Raw genomic sequence first — 17,458 nt, forward strand, 5'->3', positions numbered from 1 at the left:
ATTTTTTAATATGAGTTATTTGGATGGATTAAATCTACAACTCTAAGATGTGCTTCTTCAAGTTTATTCCAACCCACAAATCCCCTAACTTTTAGTGTATTCTTTCTATCGATAAAAACAACGTGTATCTACGCAATATTCAATCTTCTATCTACGTCTATATTTTTGTCAGCAAAAATGAATACGTATCCACCCAACGAAATTATATCTTTACCTACATTTTTTCTTTTGTCGTTAGAAAAATAACTTTCGCTTGGAGTGATAAGACATTTTATGTGTGGTGTGAAATGACTGACACTTCTAGGCTACATAATTTCTTTTTCCAAAAGAAAATTGGACCCCAAACAAATAAGTAGTAACTTATTTTATGATTAGTCCAAATTTTGTCCATTCACCAACTAACTTTTAATTATATATAGATAGATAGAAGTTTGACTAAATAAACAATTGAAATACTAGGTAAAAAATTCATAAAATTTAACAAAAATAAATTGTGGCTAATCAAGGTCATTTTTCTCTAGATAACATGTTATCAAATCGATATATATACAAGTCGTGATTAATTGAGCTTTAGGATATAGTTTTTTTGGCTCGTTCCACCATTTCTTAAACGATATAGTTATATTTGAACCTTCATGAAGTTAGATTATGTTCGTTACCCAAAAATAACATTATAATTTATAACCTAGCTAATGTTAGGTATTTCCATATTTTCTCCTAATACACTTAATTAAAATAAAAGTTCTCAAACCAAAATTTCAAATGGACAATCATTTTATATATTTCCCTTGAACCTCATCATAGTATTTTTCATAGATGTAATTTGGAATTCAAATAATAAAAACAAAAGATTGTTTGTGGAACACATTCACACAAACTTTCGATTCTTACTGGCATCATTATCGTTATAAATAGCATCCAACATACGTGTTATTTGCTATGCTTAATTTAGCTTGCTATTCTAATCAACCTAGGAAGAAACATGGTGAATGTTAATTTAAGTTCTTCCTAGTTAACATTCATCTTAGCATAATTCAAATTCTCAATACTTTTTTGCTTAACTTGATCATTACCCCACTTTCATCTAATTAAATTGACTAATTGATTAGTTAGAACTCTCACTTCCTCTTTCAAGTGAGTTGACTAAGCTTAAATAAAATAGAAAATAATTCAATGAATCTATAATCAAGTTATAGTTGAAGAAATACCTCAAAAGATTAAGTTAGACCATAACATAATTGTATTGATCCGTTTGAATTTGTATCTTCAATGAACTCTCTTTTAACTTAACCCATTAACCCACAAAAAATTGTTTGGTTGGATGCTTTTTTCTTTCTTTCTATAATTGTAAATATTTTGAGATATCTATAAAATATTTTGTTAAAAGAATCAATATTTATATACGTATTTATTCAAATAGTAATTCAAATCCTATCCACCTATTATGAAACAATGTTAGTAAGTCAAGATGTTAATACGACAACGATAATAATGACAAAATTATGATGGTTGGATTATTATTTTAATAATAGAAATAATAATAATTAAAACAACGACGAAGATAAATAATATCAATGAAATGTTTTATGGCGTCGACTTCGTAGTCAACTCAAAAAAATTATTTTTCTAAGAAATATAATTTATGTACTTTTGTATTTTCTCTGTTTTCAGACTATTTATATGTATAACTTTTATAATTTATGTACAATAGATTTCTCAATAATGACATCTTCCTGATTGTTGTACTAATACAAAATTGTAGAGTGTTCGGAAACATGTCAACTTCATACATATTTTTAAAGTTGTAGATAAAGACAATAAACTTTTCTTTAATACTTTCCAGGAGGATTCATACTATTATAGAAAATGATTTTTTGTTTTAACTTCTACTTTCAATCGATCTATATATAAATGTGGTGGGAATTGTTTGTAATTAAACACCCTTGTCACACAAGAAATTATAATCCAAGTTTCAAAATGGGGGTTAGAAAAATTGTAAGTGTTGATGTGATACCCAAGATCAACGAAAAGTTTCCTTCCGATGATACCCTCTTTCTTAAGTTTGCTAGCTCCGATTTGGATAGCGGTAAGCATGTTTATGATGATGATGATGAGTATTATTGTTTATTTTTACTTTTGTAACATTCATAGGTGAATATGTAAAATAATGGATTTTTTGAATAATGTTTTGGCTGTTGAATTAATATACACACAGATGGGCAAGAAAAGGCATTGATCGAAGGTGTGGCAAAAATACATAAGAAATCAGATCAGAAGTACAATTACGCTGCCAAAATTGAAGTTCCAGAAGGTTTTGGAGAGATTGGAGCTGTGATTGTCGAACTGAAAGAAAAATCTACTGAGAGATTTATCGATACTATTTTTGTTACGAATCTGGGCGGATCGACGATCGTGCAAGGAGAGACCGATGGCCTTCCTGGACTGATTAGGCGTATATATACATACTTAGTTGTTCTGTTTTCTATCATAAGACTTGTTTTTGATTCAGTGATTAGGTGCACAAAATTGTGGTTTCGTGCCCCCCCACAGCAGGCTTCAACGACAGTCGGAGGTGCTTTTTTCTGCATTTAGATTGATAGTATTTTTAGTTTTTGAAAAGAAGAACTTAACTCAATTCACATCTATACGTTGTTTATGAAGTTAATGGTTCGTGTTCCAACCGGAAGTGCTTTTAAATGTTATATTTATATGAATGATGGATATAATTAAAGTAGATCCTAATTTAATTTATTTAAAAGTATTATATTTATAAGAATGATATATCACATTACAAATTTAGATTCTAAATTTCTAAAATTGTGTCTAATACATTTAATTTTGAAACATATTCTAAATTTCTGTTTTGTTTCTTAAATTTTTTGTTCATGAAGGTTTGGGTTCGCCACTGCATGCAAACTGCTCAACATCTCAAAACTCAGTTACGTTCAGCTGCAATTCATGGGTTCAACCCAAAAATCTTATTCCTGACCAACGCAGGATCTTCTTTTCCACTAAGGTTGTTGGTTCATATAATTGTTGATAATGATGAAATGATCGATTCAAATTAATATTATTGTCCTACTAACAATTGAATATGATCGGCGACAGTCCTGTTTGCCGGGAGAAACACCAGCCGGATTGTTGAAACTGAGAAAAGAAGACCTTGCAAATCTAAGAGGTGAAATGAAAGATGGAACAACAGATAAGAATGAGCGTAAGCCATTTGAAAGAATTTATGATTACGATGTCTACAATGATCTCGGAGATCCTGACACAGACACAAAATGGTCAAGGCCTGTTCTTGGTGGTTCGGATGAGTATCCTTACCCTCGACGTTGCAGAACCGGTCGTCCTCCTGCTGTGTTGGGTATATTTATTTCCTAACCATCTTATTTCAAACATTTTTTATAGTTCATATAAAGATTCTTAACATAATCGATCGGTTCTTAACACACGACACATCACTAGCTTGATAAATTATAGTTGAACAATTTAATGAATTACAAAACGATGGATACCTTCTTATGTAATCTATTAGTTAGTTGTGTCATCCTAGTTTATCATGTGACAAATTCCTCCTTCAACAGTAACATTAACATCCAAGATCTACCAAAACCTTACTCACATACAATTTATTGTGCGAAAATGATGTTTAAGAAAGTGGCCAAATTTCTTAATTAAAAAAAAGATAAAAAAAGAAAGAATCAACTCAAGTTGCCAAAATTGATCACCACACATTATGACGTTACGTTGTTAATTCTTTAATCATGTTTATTTTAAAATGCAGGGAATCTAAAAATGAAAGTAAAGTTTTTGTTTGATTTGACTTTTAATTAGTTTTAAGTTTTTTGTAAATCAATTCTACAAAAAGAAAGTTTGTTGTTATAAATAGTCAGAAAATAAGCAAAATGTAAAAATCTTTTTTAAAAAAAGACACATAACACATTATAATTAATTGAGTTACTTTTGATACAATTGTTTAGATCCAAGTTCAGAACGAAGAGTTGAGGGAAGCTTTTATGTTCCAAGAGACGAAGCATTCTCAGAGGTGAAAGAGAAAATGTTCCCAATGAACGCAGGAAAGAAAGATAAGTTGGGAAACAACCCTTTTCCCAACTTCACTGAAGTTGATTTAATGTTCAGAGATGGCATTGAAATCCCTCCCTCTTCTCACGACATTCTTAAATTTAATATAATCGCCACACTTAATTCATCAAATGATCAACCCGCCCCACCTTCTGTTGATCAGTCAAATATCATTCAACCGGACAGCACCAAACTTAGATTCCCTCCACCTGAGAGTCTCAAGAGTGAGTATAAATATTTTTGTATTAAAAAGTTCTTATTTTACATCAAGTATCATTGATGTTAATTTGATTAGACTTCAATTTCCAGGAGACAAGTTTCTTTGGCTTAGTGATGGTGAATTTGCAAGACAAACACTTGCTGGTCTCAACCCTTATTGTATACAGTTGGTCAAGGTGAGTGACGATTGAAAAGTATAATGCCAATCATATAATTAATAATATGTAATGATAATATCCATCTCTAATAGAAGTCAGCTTCTTTTTGTCATAATAAACTATTCAGAGCTGGCCTTTGAAGAGTGAGCTTAACCCTCAGGATTATGGACCTCAAGAATCTGGATTTACCACTGAATTAGTTCAAAAATTAATAGGAGGTTTCATCACAGTTGAGGAGGCAATAGCGCAAAAGAAATTGTTTGTATTGGATTACCATGATATTTTAATGCAATATGTAGAGAAAGTAAGAAGCATTAAGTGGACAACACTATATGGATCAAGGACATTGTTTTTCCTAAACTCAGACGATACTTTGGAGCCCTTGGCAATCGAGCTGACTCGCCCACCAATGAATGGAAAGCCCCAATGGAAAAAAGTTTACTCACCGAGCATTGATCATGCCACAGATATCTGGCTATGGAGACTGGCTAAAGCCCATGTTCTTGCTCATGATTCTTGTGTTCACCAACTCGTTGTTCACTGGTACGTGCATTTATATATCTATATATCTATCTATTCATATATACAAATTAGTTTTGAAAAATCAATTCAATATATATATATATATGCAGGCTTAGAACTCATTGTTGCATGGAGCCATATGCAATTGCCTTAAATAGACAATTGAGTACTATGCATCCAATCTATAGATTATTGCATCCTCATTTTCGATTCAACATGCGTATCAACTCAAATGCTCGTGAAATTCTAATCAATGCCGGAGGCATCATTGAGAGCACATTCTCTGCTAGAGGTTATTGCATGGAATTTAGTTCTTTGGTGTATAAGAAAGAGTGGCAATTTGACACACAAGCACTGCCCGAGGACTTAATTCGCAGGTAATTAATGAAGGAAACTTTTGATTTAAATTAATAAAATTGAATTTGAGCGTCTTGCTAGACAGAATTATGCATGCTAATAATTGTTAGTGCTAAAATTTAAAATTATTAGGGGAATGGCAGAAAGAGATGAAAAGGCACCACACGGTCTTAAGTTGGCCATAGAAGACTACCCTTTCGCCAATGATGGTCTAATTCTATGGGACGCCCTGGTGGAATGGATGACAGAGTATGTGAACCATTATTACCCAGACGACAAAGCTATAAAGAATGATAAAGAATTGGAAGCTTGGTGGAATGAAATAAAGGAAAAGGGGCATCCAGATAAAAAAAATGAAGTAGGGTGGCCTACACTAGAAACCACCAAAGACCTTATTCAGATTGTGTCAACAATAGCATGGGTAGGATGTGGACACCATTCTGCCGTCAACTTCATTCAATACGCACATGCAGGCTATTTTCCTAGCCGACCCAGCATTGCAAGGATCAACATGCCTACAGAGGACTTTGACCTAATTCCAGAAAAGTTAATAAACAACCCTGAAAGTGTGATGCTTGAAGCCTTCCCTTCAATAGCTCAGGCTTCTACCGTGGCACAAACTATGTTGATATTGTCTGCCCACTCTCCAGATGAGGAGTATATTGGGAAGAAGATAGAGCCAGCCTGGGCTGAGGACCCGATGATAGCCAAAGCCTTTGATAAGTTTAAAATGAAGTTGGATAAGCTAGAAAAGACCATCGACCAAAGGAATGAGAACAGTGAGTTGAAGAATAGGCGTGGAGCTGGACTTGTGCCTTATGAGGTTCTTAAACCAACCTCAGGTTCTGGGGTCACAGGGAAGGGAGTCCCGTACAGTGTTTCCACCTGAACCACATGATCCTCTCGCCTTCCAACTTTTGCCTTTCATTTGAAATAATAAGACGCAATGCAATTTGTTCTTGTTTGTCTTTTTCTCTCATGCATGGTTTTAGTAAAACCACTAGGTTAGATTTCTACTATTTTTATTTCATCATCCTTATTTTGTTAGTTTTGTGATATGGCCAAAATTTGGAATGTTGTTGCTTTTTGAGATAAAATAAATTAAAATAAATAAAAAAATACATTTTTGAGTAATTAATGATATTTAAACGTTTTTATTTTTCATTCTTATTAAAAGAATTAGTTCTTTCTTTTTCCTTCCCAATATTTCTCCAATCCAAATGAAATTACATAAGATATTATTATTTCCTTTATGTAATTAAACTTATTTCCAACCAAACTATTTCTTTCTTGGGACATTAAATCACTCTCTCCTCTTTTCATTCTCGTGTTTTTTTCCACCATCGTCCCCTAGGTAGAGCAACTTTTCATAGTGGTTTTCTATAACTTCAATTCTTAACTAAATAAATTTTTGGAACTATTTTAAGTTAATTACAATCCCCTTTGACCAGGGAGGGTTGGGATGGAAGAGATTAGATATTCCCCATCTCATGCCTCGCCCCTCTCTTTTGTAGATTTAATTTCATGAGATTATACGTGTTTCCCATCCCAAGTGCATGTCGCTAACCCTGCAATAGGTGGGAAGATTTTTTAAACTTAGGGAAAGATGCTTGTAATTAACTACCGAGGTTTATGGTGCACCCTCAAACACTATAAAACCTACTTCTATAGCATTAAACTTTTTTAAGTTGTAAAACACTACCTTCATACTCACATTCCCTTTTAACTTTATTTTCTCTCTCTTATTCTTCTTTTATTAAGTTAAGTAGAGAGAAAACTGATGCAATCCCGAATGAGATATCTCTAACCTTAACTGGTGTTGTGACACTAAAATAGACAGATGGTGCGGATGAAAATATATTCATGAATGAAACTTCAAAGTGTTACATCTCATAGGGCCATTAATATTCTTTTTCAGATTATGCATTATTTAAGCTTCATTTTTAACCGTTTTAGCTTTCATATATTTTGGAATTAAAATCTTACCACTCAAGTTATTTGTGTATTTTTATTAAATCATTATTAAAAAATGTTATATTTTGTTTGATTTTGATTATGTGGGAAAGATATAGGTATGTAAGTGAAATAAATCTTCATTTTACGAATAAAATTGAAAAGTTAGAAATTTATTAGTAAGACTTGACATTTTGATAGCCAAAATATGTTTTAAACAAATATTATTTGAAACAATATGAGGGAGAGAACCATGAGGGAATTAAATAACATTGCATGCTTCACGTTAATGTTACTTTATTATTATTATTATTGTTATTATTATGTTCACATTTTACAATACTTTAATTTGTTAAAAACAAATTCAATAAATGTGTGTGAATATGATCATTGATTAACTTAGACCCCTCTCTAAAAAAACCTTTGATCCCATCCAATAAGATGTAGACTCACCAGACTTTGGAGTCAAATTAAAATAAACGTATATATTGAAAGGTGATTTATTTAAATATACCCAAATGAACTATAATATAACGTGACTTTTTGCAATATTTAAAAATATATTCAAATTTTATGATTTAGACTAATTTTTATATATTTAAATCTTATCTATTTATTTATTTTTGTGGATATATGATCCTTAATTAAGTTGTGCGATTGAGTTAGATCTAGATGGGGTTCTTCTTTTAAAGAAATAAAAGAAGGTAGGAGACACATGGTAGGTGGACTTTGGAGTCAATATAAAAATAAAATAAATGTATTTAGGGAATTTTACAAAATATTTATAACATATAGCAAAATTTGTAGATTCTATCAATAAAAAATTGATAGTATATATAGTTATGATATACTTTTATCGATGATGTTGATAGACAGTGATATAATTCTATCAGTTACAGATAGAATAAAAAATTTTGCTATATCTTGTAAATGTTGTAATTTATTTTGCTATTTTAAAAATGCCCCATGTATATATTTATTTTATGGTAAATGATAACAAAAAGAAAAATGAATAGTTGCAAATATAACAATTAAATTCAAAATAATTAAGTATATAACAATATTTTTTTTAAAAAAATAGCAAATATAGCAAAATCGGTTAAAATAAGTCTATCACTGATAGACTATGTTGCAAATATTGATCTATTACTTATAAATCATAAGAGTTTATCAAAAACTTTAGTATATTTGTAATTTTTAAAAGATGTTACTATATATTTAATTATTATTCCTAGAGGTGTTATCCATTATAATTACTAATTAGTCTACTTGTTCATAAATCTATATTTATATCTTTAGTATATTAAAAGGAGAAGTTTGTGAATTTTTATATTCCATTTTAAACCTACAATTTTAGTAAATGAACTTATTTGTTTGTTTATAAATATTGTGACAATAGATTTCACATATGTTAAAATAAATATTTGAATTTTCAATCCGATATTAAAAGGTAATTGCAATGGACATTCTAAAATAATTACAGATATTTGCAATCTTCCATTCATATTTCCCAATATAAACTCTTACAAGTAGGTATTCTTGCTAGTTTTTTTTCCTTTGTATTTTTGTTTTCTCTTCTTCTCTATCGCTTCCCCTTATCTCCCATTTTTAGGGTTTGAAACTAAGTTGTGAGGTCAAGCTATAAATCAATACCACCTCATGCTAATTTATATAATTAAGACTATAATTGGAGAGTAATGTTATGAGATATATACTATTAGATGATAAAGGAGAAGTTTTAATTTTTTTTTTTAAGAGGAAGTATTAAGTCAATTCAATCTTTTTTAATTTCATTGTTGTGATTTTTTCCCCTACTCTTTTGTCAAAGGTTAGAATTTCTAAATATTTATATCATCATTTGTTAAGATAAAAGAGAGAGAGACTAAAATGAGTTAAACAAATTTGAAAAATTATCACATATCTAAAAAAAAATGTCTGTAATGGATTATGGAGATCCAAAAAAGACCTCAAGTCCATGAATCAAATTAACGAACTTATACTAACTTAATTTGTGTGGTCGAATTCTACCATCGATAGAGTTATATCATTGATATACATTAATAGTCGTATGAGCTTTATGGATTGATCTAATACCATTCGATAATATGAAATTCTAACTCAAAACTAATTGACAAATGAAAGTAGTAGCTCATTTATTTTACAAGGAGTGTTAGTTTCGTTGGTGTTTCAAATTCTCAAGGTCTCATCAAACTACCAGACTATCACGAGTAGATTGGGATTCATAAATATTAATGAATGGGTTAATATTATAATTCTATTAATCATGATAGAAGTATATAACCAAAGTGATAAAAAAAAAAAAACAAGTGTGAGATTGAAAAATAGTGAAGAGACAATAGTTATTTTGGTTAAGAATATAATAATGCCTCATCAAATCCACTATCTTATAAAAGAAAAGATAAATGATATTTGTTTAATTGAAAAAGATTCCTCCATGAGTGTATAAATATGGTTAATGATATGTGTTGGTAATAAGGGCAGTGAAAGAGTTTGGGTTTTGTGATATTCCAAATTTGTTAGTTTGTAAACCTCCGAAGGGCAGGAAAGGATGAGTTATACGGGTACTGTAGTTGTTACTATGAAACCCAAAAAGGATGAACAATTTCGTTGGGTCGAAATCATATATCTCAAGTTTGCTAGTGTCGAATTGGATTCGAGTAAGTCCTCAATCTTCTCTCTTTAATTATTAATTTATATATGTTTTTCTACAGTACTGCTAATGTAACCTATATATATTCTTCTGATGTAAAATGATTTACAATGTACATATGTACATATACACAGATGAACAGCCAAAAGAATTTATCAAATGTGAGGCTCAATTACAAGAAGTTGATGAATTGGTGGAGTACAAGAAGTACATAGGTGAGATTGTGGTTGCTGAAGGTTTTGGGGAGATTGGAGCAGTGATTGTTGAACTGCAAGAAGGTGTGAATGAGAGGTTTATCGACACCATTTCTGTTGAGGCCGAAGAGCCTCCAATCTCGATTACGTTTAGCTGCAAATCATGGGTGCAACCCAAGGGTCTTATTGACCACCGAAGGATCTTCTTCTCTTCCAATAAGGTGATGGTTTGCTTCATTATTTCATTTATATAAATTAATTAATACTCAAACCCCATTATTCTCAGTCCATATTTAAAATATAAAGTAATTATTCAAAAAAAATAATACGACGATAAACTATTATATGTGTCTATATATCTATCTATTATTTTCAAATAAGTAAACATGTTTACTATTTGTATTTGTATTAGTGGTATTACTTTTTTTCTTGTGTGTGTTCTGCGTGTTTTTCAAGTATATAATAGAAATATCATAGAAATATTGCATTCATCCCTTAGTTTATTGACATGACCATGAAAATTTAAAATTATTTTGTCAACTAATTAATAATTGAATATGGGGATGGATGCAGTCTTATTTGTTGGGAAAAACACCAAGAGGACTGGTGAAGCTGAGAGAAGAAGACCTTGCAAATCTGAGAGGCGAAAAAGAAGATGGATCAGTAGATAGAAATGAGCGTAAGGCGTTTGAAAGAATTTATGATTACGACCTGTACAACGACCTTGGAGATCCCGACCTGTCAATGGATTTGAAAAGGCCTGTTCTTGGTGGTTCAGAGGAGTATCCTTATCCTCGACGTTGTAGAACTGGTCGTCCTCCTACTCAAAATGGTATCTTAATTTTCTACACTATAAATACATACACATATATAAATATATATATTAATAATGGATGTGTTTGACTGTACAATTGGGATTTAGATCCAGCATCAGAGAAAAGGGTTGAAGAATGGTTTTATATTCCACGAGACGAAGAATTTTCAGAGATAAAGCAAAGTAGTAATCAACCAAGAAACAAGAAATTGTTGAAAAAAGCTCCTTCCTCTGACCTCCCTGAAATAGGCATTAAAATGCCTTCCGCTGCTTCCAAAATTAATCTTCAATGTAATGTATCATCCATTGTTTGCTCTCATCAACCACCTGCAGCTGCCATTAATTCATCAGATGTGCCCAGTAGTACTCTCGTTGAACTCCCACCACCAGAGTCCTATAAGAGTGAGTATATAGGTTTATGATATATAAGACACTTTAATTTCAAAGTGCATGCATGTGACAACACTAAATTATATGCCAAAACCTTTGTTGTTTGATTATTATACTTCATTAATTTTCTCTCAGGAGACCAATACAATTGGCTGAGTGATATTGAATTTGCTAGACTCACACTTGCTGGTCTAAACCCTTACTCTATACAGCTAGTCAAGGTATGTGACAATTAACTCACAATCAGTTAATAATATATCTTTATAAATATGAATTAATATCTCTAATTTAATTATTCTCCTGATAATAATTGATCAGAGTTTGCCGTTTATGAGTAAGCTTGACGAGGGAGATTATGGACCTCGAGAATCAAAATTCACTCCCGAACGAGTTCAAGAATTACTTGGATGTTGCATCACAGTTGGAAAGGTGAATTAAATTATCTCAATGTAGTAATTTATTAAATTAGAAATTAAATGAAAAAATGTGATTAAATTTTTATGATTTTATGCAGGCATTAGCCGATAAAAGATTATTTGTTGTGGATTATCATGATACTTTAATGCCATATGTAAGAAGAGTAAGAAAAATAAAGGGGACGACACTATATGGATCAAGGACCTTGTTCTTTCTGAACTCTGATGGCACTTTGATGCCACTGGGTATTGAGCTAACTCGACCTCCAATGGATGAACATCTTGAACAATGGAAAGAAGTTTTCACACCAGGTACTAATTCAACCGATCTGTGGCTATGGAGGTTTGCGAAAGCCCATGTCCTTTCTCACGATTCTTGCATTCATCAACTTGTTATTCACTGGTATGTATGTCTATATCTATATACATACATTAATACATGCAAGTATATATATATTTCTTATCAAATATAGTAATTGCCATGCAGGCTCAGAGCTCATTGTTGTATGGAGCCATATGCTATCGCTACAAATAGGCAATTAAGTACGATGCACCCAATCTATAGATTATTGCATCCTCATTTTCGGTATAACATGCGCATAAATGCAAATGCTCGTAAGAACCTTATCAATGCTGGAGGCATCATTGAAAATGCATTTTCTGCTGCATCTTACTCAGTGGAACTTAGTTCTTCAGCGTACAAAGAGTGGAGATTTGATATGCAAGCACTCCCTGAGGATTTAATTCACAGGTAACTAATTGAATTTAATTAATGCGAGGTTAATAACGGAATGGAATTAGTGACAATGTGTTTTGTAACTTAATTTAAAACATAGGGGAATGGCGGAAAGAAAAAGAGATTCAGAAGGTCGTGATGTTCTTGAGTTGACCATCAAGGACTACCCTTTTGCAAATGATGGTCTCCTATTATGGAATGCTCTGTTGGAATGGGTGACAGAATATGTGAACCACTATTATGGAGATGAAGAAAATGCAGTAATAAATGATACAGAGCTACAAGCTTGGTGGGGAGAAATTCAAGAGAAAGGGCATCCAGATAAAAGAGAAGGATGGTTTGCATTAAGAACTCGAGACGATCTCATTAAGATTGCATCAACCATTGCATGGGTAGGAAGTGGGCACCACGCATCTGTCAACTTCCTTCAGTATGCATATGGAGGCTATATGCCCAACCGACCCACTATTGCAAGGACCAACATGCTCACAGAGAACCACAGTGACAAATTTTTAAAAGACTTTATAAACCAACCTGAAAAGAAGTTGAATGAACTCTTTCCTTCAGATGCTCAAGCTGCCATAGTGAAACAGACTATGTTTTTGTTGTCAATTCATTCTCCTGATGAGGAGTACATTGGGGATGCTATAGAGCCAGCCTGGGCTCTCGATCCGTCCATAAGTAATGCCTTCGAAAAGTTTAAAGCCAACTTGACGGATCTTGAAAAGAAGATCGACGAGCTTAATCAAAATAAAGATTTAAAGAATAGGTATGGAGCTGCGATTATACCTTACGAAGCTATGAAACCACGTTCAAAGCCTGGAATCACTGGAAGTGGAGTTCCATACAGCGTCTCCATTTAAACATAGCCTCTTCATATTAGTTTCCTCTCTTCTTATTCCTACCAATAACATGGATTTTTCCATTTTGTTTGTGGGAGCTCTTTCTTGTTGCAACTTTTTTTTCTCTAAAAATAAAAAACACATGTCAGTCTATTTTAAGTGTGTTTTCCTTTTTAACTACTAGTATGTGTGTCCCATTTAGGTACGGGATATTATAGTGTGCATCTGGATATCTCCATTGGGAGAGCATCCTTCAGCACAAAACTTCCCATAAATTCTATTAATTTACATGTGTTACAAGAGTAGATCCAAGGACTAGAGGTAACCCCATCTGCCATATGTCATAATATTGATGATTAGTCTAATATAGCACTAATATTAAGAGAGATTATGCAAGGATTATACAATTTGAAAAGAGTGTCTCTGCTGGGCCATAATCTAATCAAATTGCAAATGTTCTCCCCAAGAGTTTGTGTTGCTAATTTGCTTATTCTTGAATATTTTGTTGTTTCTCTTCATCCAGATTGCCCAAAGGAGGGCTACCACCATTTGTATCTTGATGTTATTATTTTAGTTGTGAAATATCAACCAAGTTATTATTTATGATGTAGGTGTGCACTAAAAAAATGGGCAAAATATACTTTTTGATCCATTAGATTTAATGTTAGGGTCTATTTGCTTTACGAAATTTGAAAACGAACACTTTAGTCCCTCGAGTTAAGGAAACTTCTAAATGGTTCCTCAAATATTAGTTGACATGAAAATTGAGTTGTCAAATTTTTAATTAAAATGAATATTATTATTAATTTTTGGAGCAATTTTAAAAATAGCAAATATATTAAAATATTTACCCTACCAAAATTTTGGATTCTTATTTCTTTTCTTCTTGATTTCCTTTCACTTTCCCTCACTCATTTCTCCCTTTCTAAAAAGGATGTGAAAGTTGTCATGTTAAGCACCAAGGATGAAAAAAAAAACTTCTTTAGAAAAGCATTTTTATTTTCAAAAAAATAAAGAAGAAACTCATTCTACTCGCCATTTTTTCCTCTCCAATTACTAACTAATTGAAACCATCTGAATGATAACTCTCATCTTAACCCTCCAAATTTGCATCCTCTAGCAGCAAAATCATAATTTTTTTCTTAATTAATTTCATTTGTACACATATATTCACAATCAAACATACAAAGATTTATATATATTTTTCTTAAAAAAATAAACAGAAGAGATGAGGTAAAAGAAAATTAGAAAGTGATATTTATGCTCTTTTGTTTCTTTCTTCCTAAAGTGATATTTAGTGTCGATTTCGTAGGATATTTCCTTCATTCCCTTCTATTTTTTAAGGCTTTACACTTCGTTTGTTTATGTAATTTAATTTCCTTCTTTTTGTCTCTTTGTTCCTATAATTTAGTTTTCTTAGTAGATTTTTCTAAATATTATACTTTTCAAGGAAAAGCTTGTGTCTGACTTTTGAATTTTCCTCCTTCTGTGCAGTATTTAGATTGCAGAAGGTGATAAAGACAGGGGAAGAAGAAAAGATGGGGAAGATGATATAAATAATATAAAATTAATAATTCGCAATGTAAGTTTTCCGTTACTCAACAAACGGTAAAATAGATGGAGGGATCATTTAAAAGCATTTTCCAAATATAAGGAACTAAAATGCTTATTTTCAAACTTTACGGTCTAAGTAGACACTAAACTCAAATATGATGAACCAAAATTGCATTTTGCAAAGAAAAAACGGTAAATTTTGATGGAATCTGATACATAAGTGGTCGTATAAAGCAAACTAGTTGCTAATTGTTGTATAATTTTCATATAGCTATCCTTAATTTATTTTAATGATTTTACCTAATTGGTTGACTATCTATAGCTTAAATAAATGAAACAAAATTAATTAAATATTGTAAATTATAAAATATTAGAACCGAAAACGTAAGTTTTAAATTAAATTTAACAAATCTAAAGTCACACCATGCAGGAATTTCACACTCATAAATCATTCATATATTTTATTTTATTTATCATTTAATTATAAAACATGAGCAGTATGCATGTGTAGTTTATAAAATAATTTGGACTTTTTATTTATTTAATTAAAAAGCAATAGTTTATTATTAATGACGTTTAGCTGCTGATAAAAAATTGATGTCACCTGATTAAGATAAATTAATTTTAGAATTATTTATTAAATATCATTCATAAACAAATTCAACTTTAATTTGTTTCATAACAAAGCTAACTTCTAAATTCATTAAAAGAAATTGTCACTCATCCTTCAAATAATTGGAGTTATTTTCGTGTAAACTAAACTAAAATAAGAAGAGAAAAGAAAGGTAGAAAGCATGTGAGAAATTTGTTGTTGAAGCGTTTTTTTTTTAAAAATATACTTTCGGTCAGAGACAAGGTAGATACATTCTAAAGCGTTACACCACCACTTTAGAATAACAACGATGGTGCCAACCTAACTAGTAGGGATGATTTGATGCACTTACTTACCCATAAATCATATCTTCTTCCTGAACAACTAAATTTAAAAGTGCTTAAATTAAGTGTCACCTATCGATCCCCGCACCATCTCAAGTACCTTGATCTGACTATTTGCTCAAATATCAATTTAATCATTGGAGGTTTTGTGATATACACCAAATTCAATTGTGTTTCTTCATGTCCTCAAAATTACAAATCCACTATGGAAGACATTGTGTTCGTGCCCAAGTTTTGTCATCAACAATAATAAGAAATTTATATTAAGGTTTGGTTGTTGTTATAAAATTGATTAAGCAACACTGCTGGATATGGACAATACAATTTTTGAAACTGCTTATAAATATAACTAATTAACAAGTGAGGTTTTATAATTAATTAGGACGACTTTAATTTTAAATTCATAAGCTCTAATATTGTTTAATTATCTTCATTTCCCTTTTAATTTATTTGGACTTTTTCTCCATAACTTTTTTAATCTAATCCTCTTGACTTGGTGAACCCTTCCAAATTCAGCATCTAAATGGATCTAATTTTTATCCAAATAGAGTTTTAAAAATTAAGAAGAAAATAAATCAACAAATAGAGGAAATTTTTTTTTTTCACTTCCATGGACTTATTCTTTAAGTTGACCCATGTTGGTTTCCCTTGTGATTGTTGCAATTAATACTCCAATATTTTTAGACATTTAGAAATATATATTTTTAAAAATATCAATATTTACGATGTTAACAATAATAATTTAATATGTTTAAGAAACCAAAAACCAAAAATGTTTTTATTTTGGAAAGAAATAATTTAATATATATGCCTATATATTCAAAGAGTAATTAAAATCTCAACCAATGTGGATAGCTAGGTCAATATTATAATATTCTATATAATAACGACAAAATTATGGTAGTTTAGTTGTTTTTTTATTTAAAGGATACGATGACTAAGATTTTATGAGCGGCAAATATTCTCCCACATATTTTTTTTGAAAAGGATATTTGGGTCGGAAGATGCACTTGGACATCCTACTAGGTGGACACCCCTTAGTACTATCATCATATTCTCCCACATATGGTGCTAACAAATTTATGGTTGAAAATTGATCTATTGTTTCTCTCTAGCCATATTGTCCATAAAGAGGCCACACACCCATATTAAAATATATAATACCTTTTTGGTTTTTTGTATTGATAAAGCAGGGGTTTTCACATAGGCTTCGACAACTTTGACTATTGTTTTTCCATCCTATAACGAAGCTTCATGTCTTTTTCCATAGGGACTAAGCACTGTTGCAATAGATGAAAAGGTGATCAGTAGGCTCACTACTCTTTTGGCAGAGGATACACTAGCTAGGACGAAGGCGTAGTGATTTTTCAGTCTTCTTTAAAGAATATCACAAGTGAAAATACCATAATGAAATAAGGTCCACATGAACATACTGGAGGTGTGTAAAGTTTGTTTTACAGAGGCCGTAGAGAACATACTGTTGCCACTAATCTTCCAAATTGCAAATTGCTAACTTCAGACCACTTCCCTACTATTCCTGAGACATCATCTAGTCTTTGTTGGAGATCTGTTCCTTTCTGATTTAATCTTTTATAAAGCATAGACCAAAC

General features: G+C 31.3%; 2 protein-coding genes across 2 annotated transcripts; both read left to right on the forward strand.

Annotated features, from left to right (window-relative positions):
* The first annotated feature begins 1,915 nt into the window (after window positions 1-1,915).
* On the forward strand, window positions 1,916-6,476 carry LOC101216079 (lipoxygenase 2, chloroplastic). The gene is made up of 9 exons (XM_011655275.2): window positions 1,916-2,086; window positions 2,216-2,572; window positions 2,892-3,016; window positions 3,109-3,367; window positions 3,984-4,310; window positions 4,396-4,481; window positions 4,591-5,006; window positions 5,096-5,362; window positions 5,475-6,476. Exons 1-9 carry the CDS (start codon window positions 1,978-1,980, stop codon window positions 6,229-6,231), a joined length of 2,703 nt encoding a protein of 900 aa, XP_011653577.1. The 5' UTR covers window positions 1,916-1,977; the 3' UTR covers window positions 6,232-6,476.
* Window positions 6,477-9,811: 3,335 nt separating this feature from the next.
* On the forward strand, window positions 9,812-13,962 carry LOC101215837 (lipoxygenase 2, chloroplastic). Its single transcript, XM_004142190.3, has 9 exons — window positions 9,812-9,973; window positions 10,101-10,381; window positions 10,734-10,992; window positions 11,083-11,376; window positions 11,500-11,585; window positions 11,683-11,793; window positions 11,879-12,183; window positions 12,268-12,531; window positions 12,617-13,962. The coding sequence occupies exons 1-9, from the start codon at window positions 9,865-9,867 to the stop codon at window positions 13,377-13,379; spliced, it is 2,472 nt and encodes an 823-aa protein (XP_004142238.3). The 5' UTR covers window positions 9,812-9,864; the 3' UTR covers window positions 13,380-13,962.
* The last annotated feature ends 3,496 nt before the right edge of the window (window positions 13,963-17,458 follow it).

The sequence above is a fragment of the Cucumis sativus genome, chromosome 4 (genome assembly GCF_000004075.3).
Source record: "Cucumis sativus cultivar 9930 chromosome 4, Cucumber_9930_V3, whole genome shotgun sequence".
NCBI classification, from domain to species: Eukaryota; Viridiplantae; Streptophyta; class Magnoliopsida; order Cucurbitales; family Cucurbitaceae; genus Cucumis; species Cucumis sativus.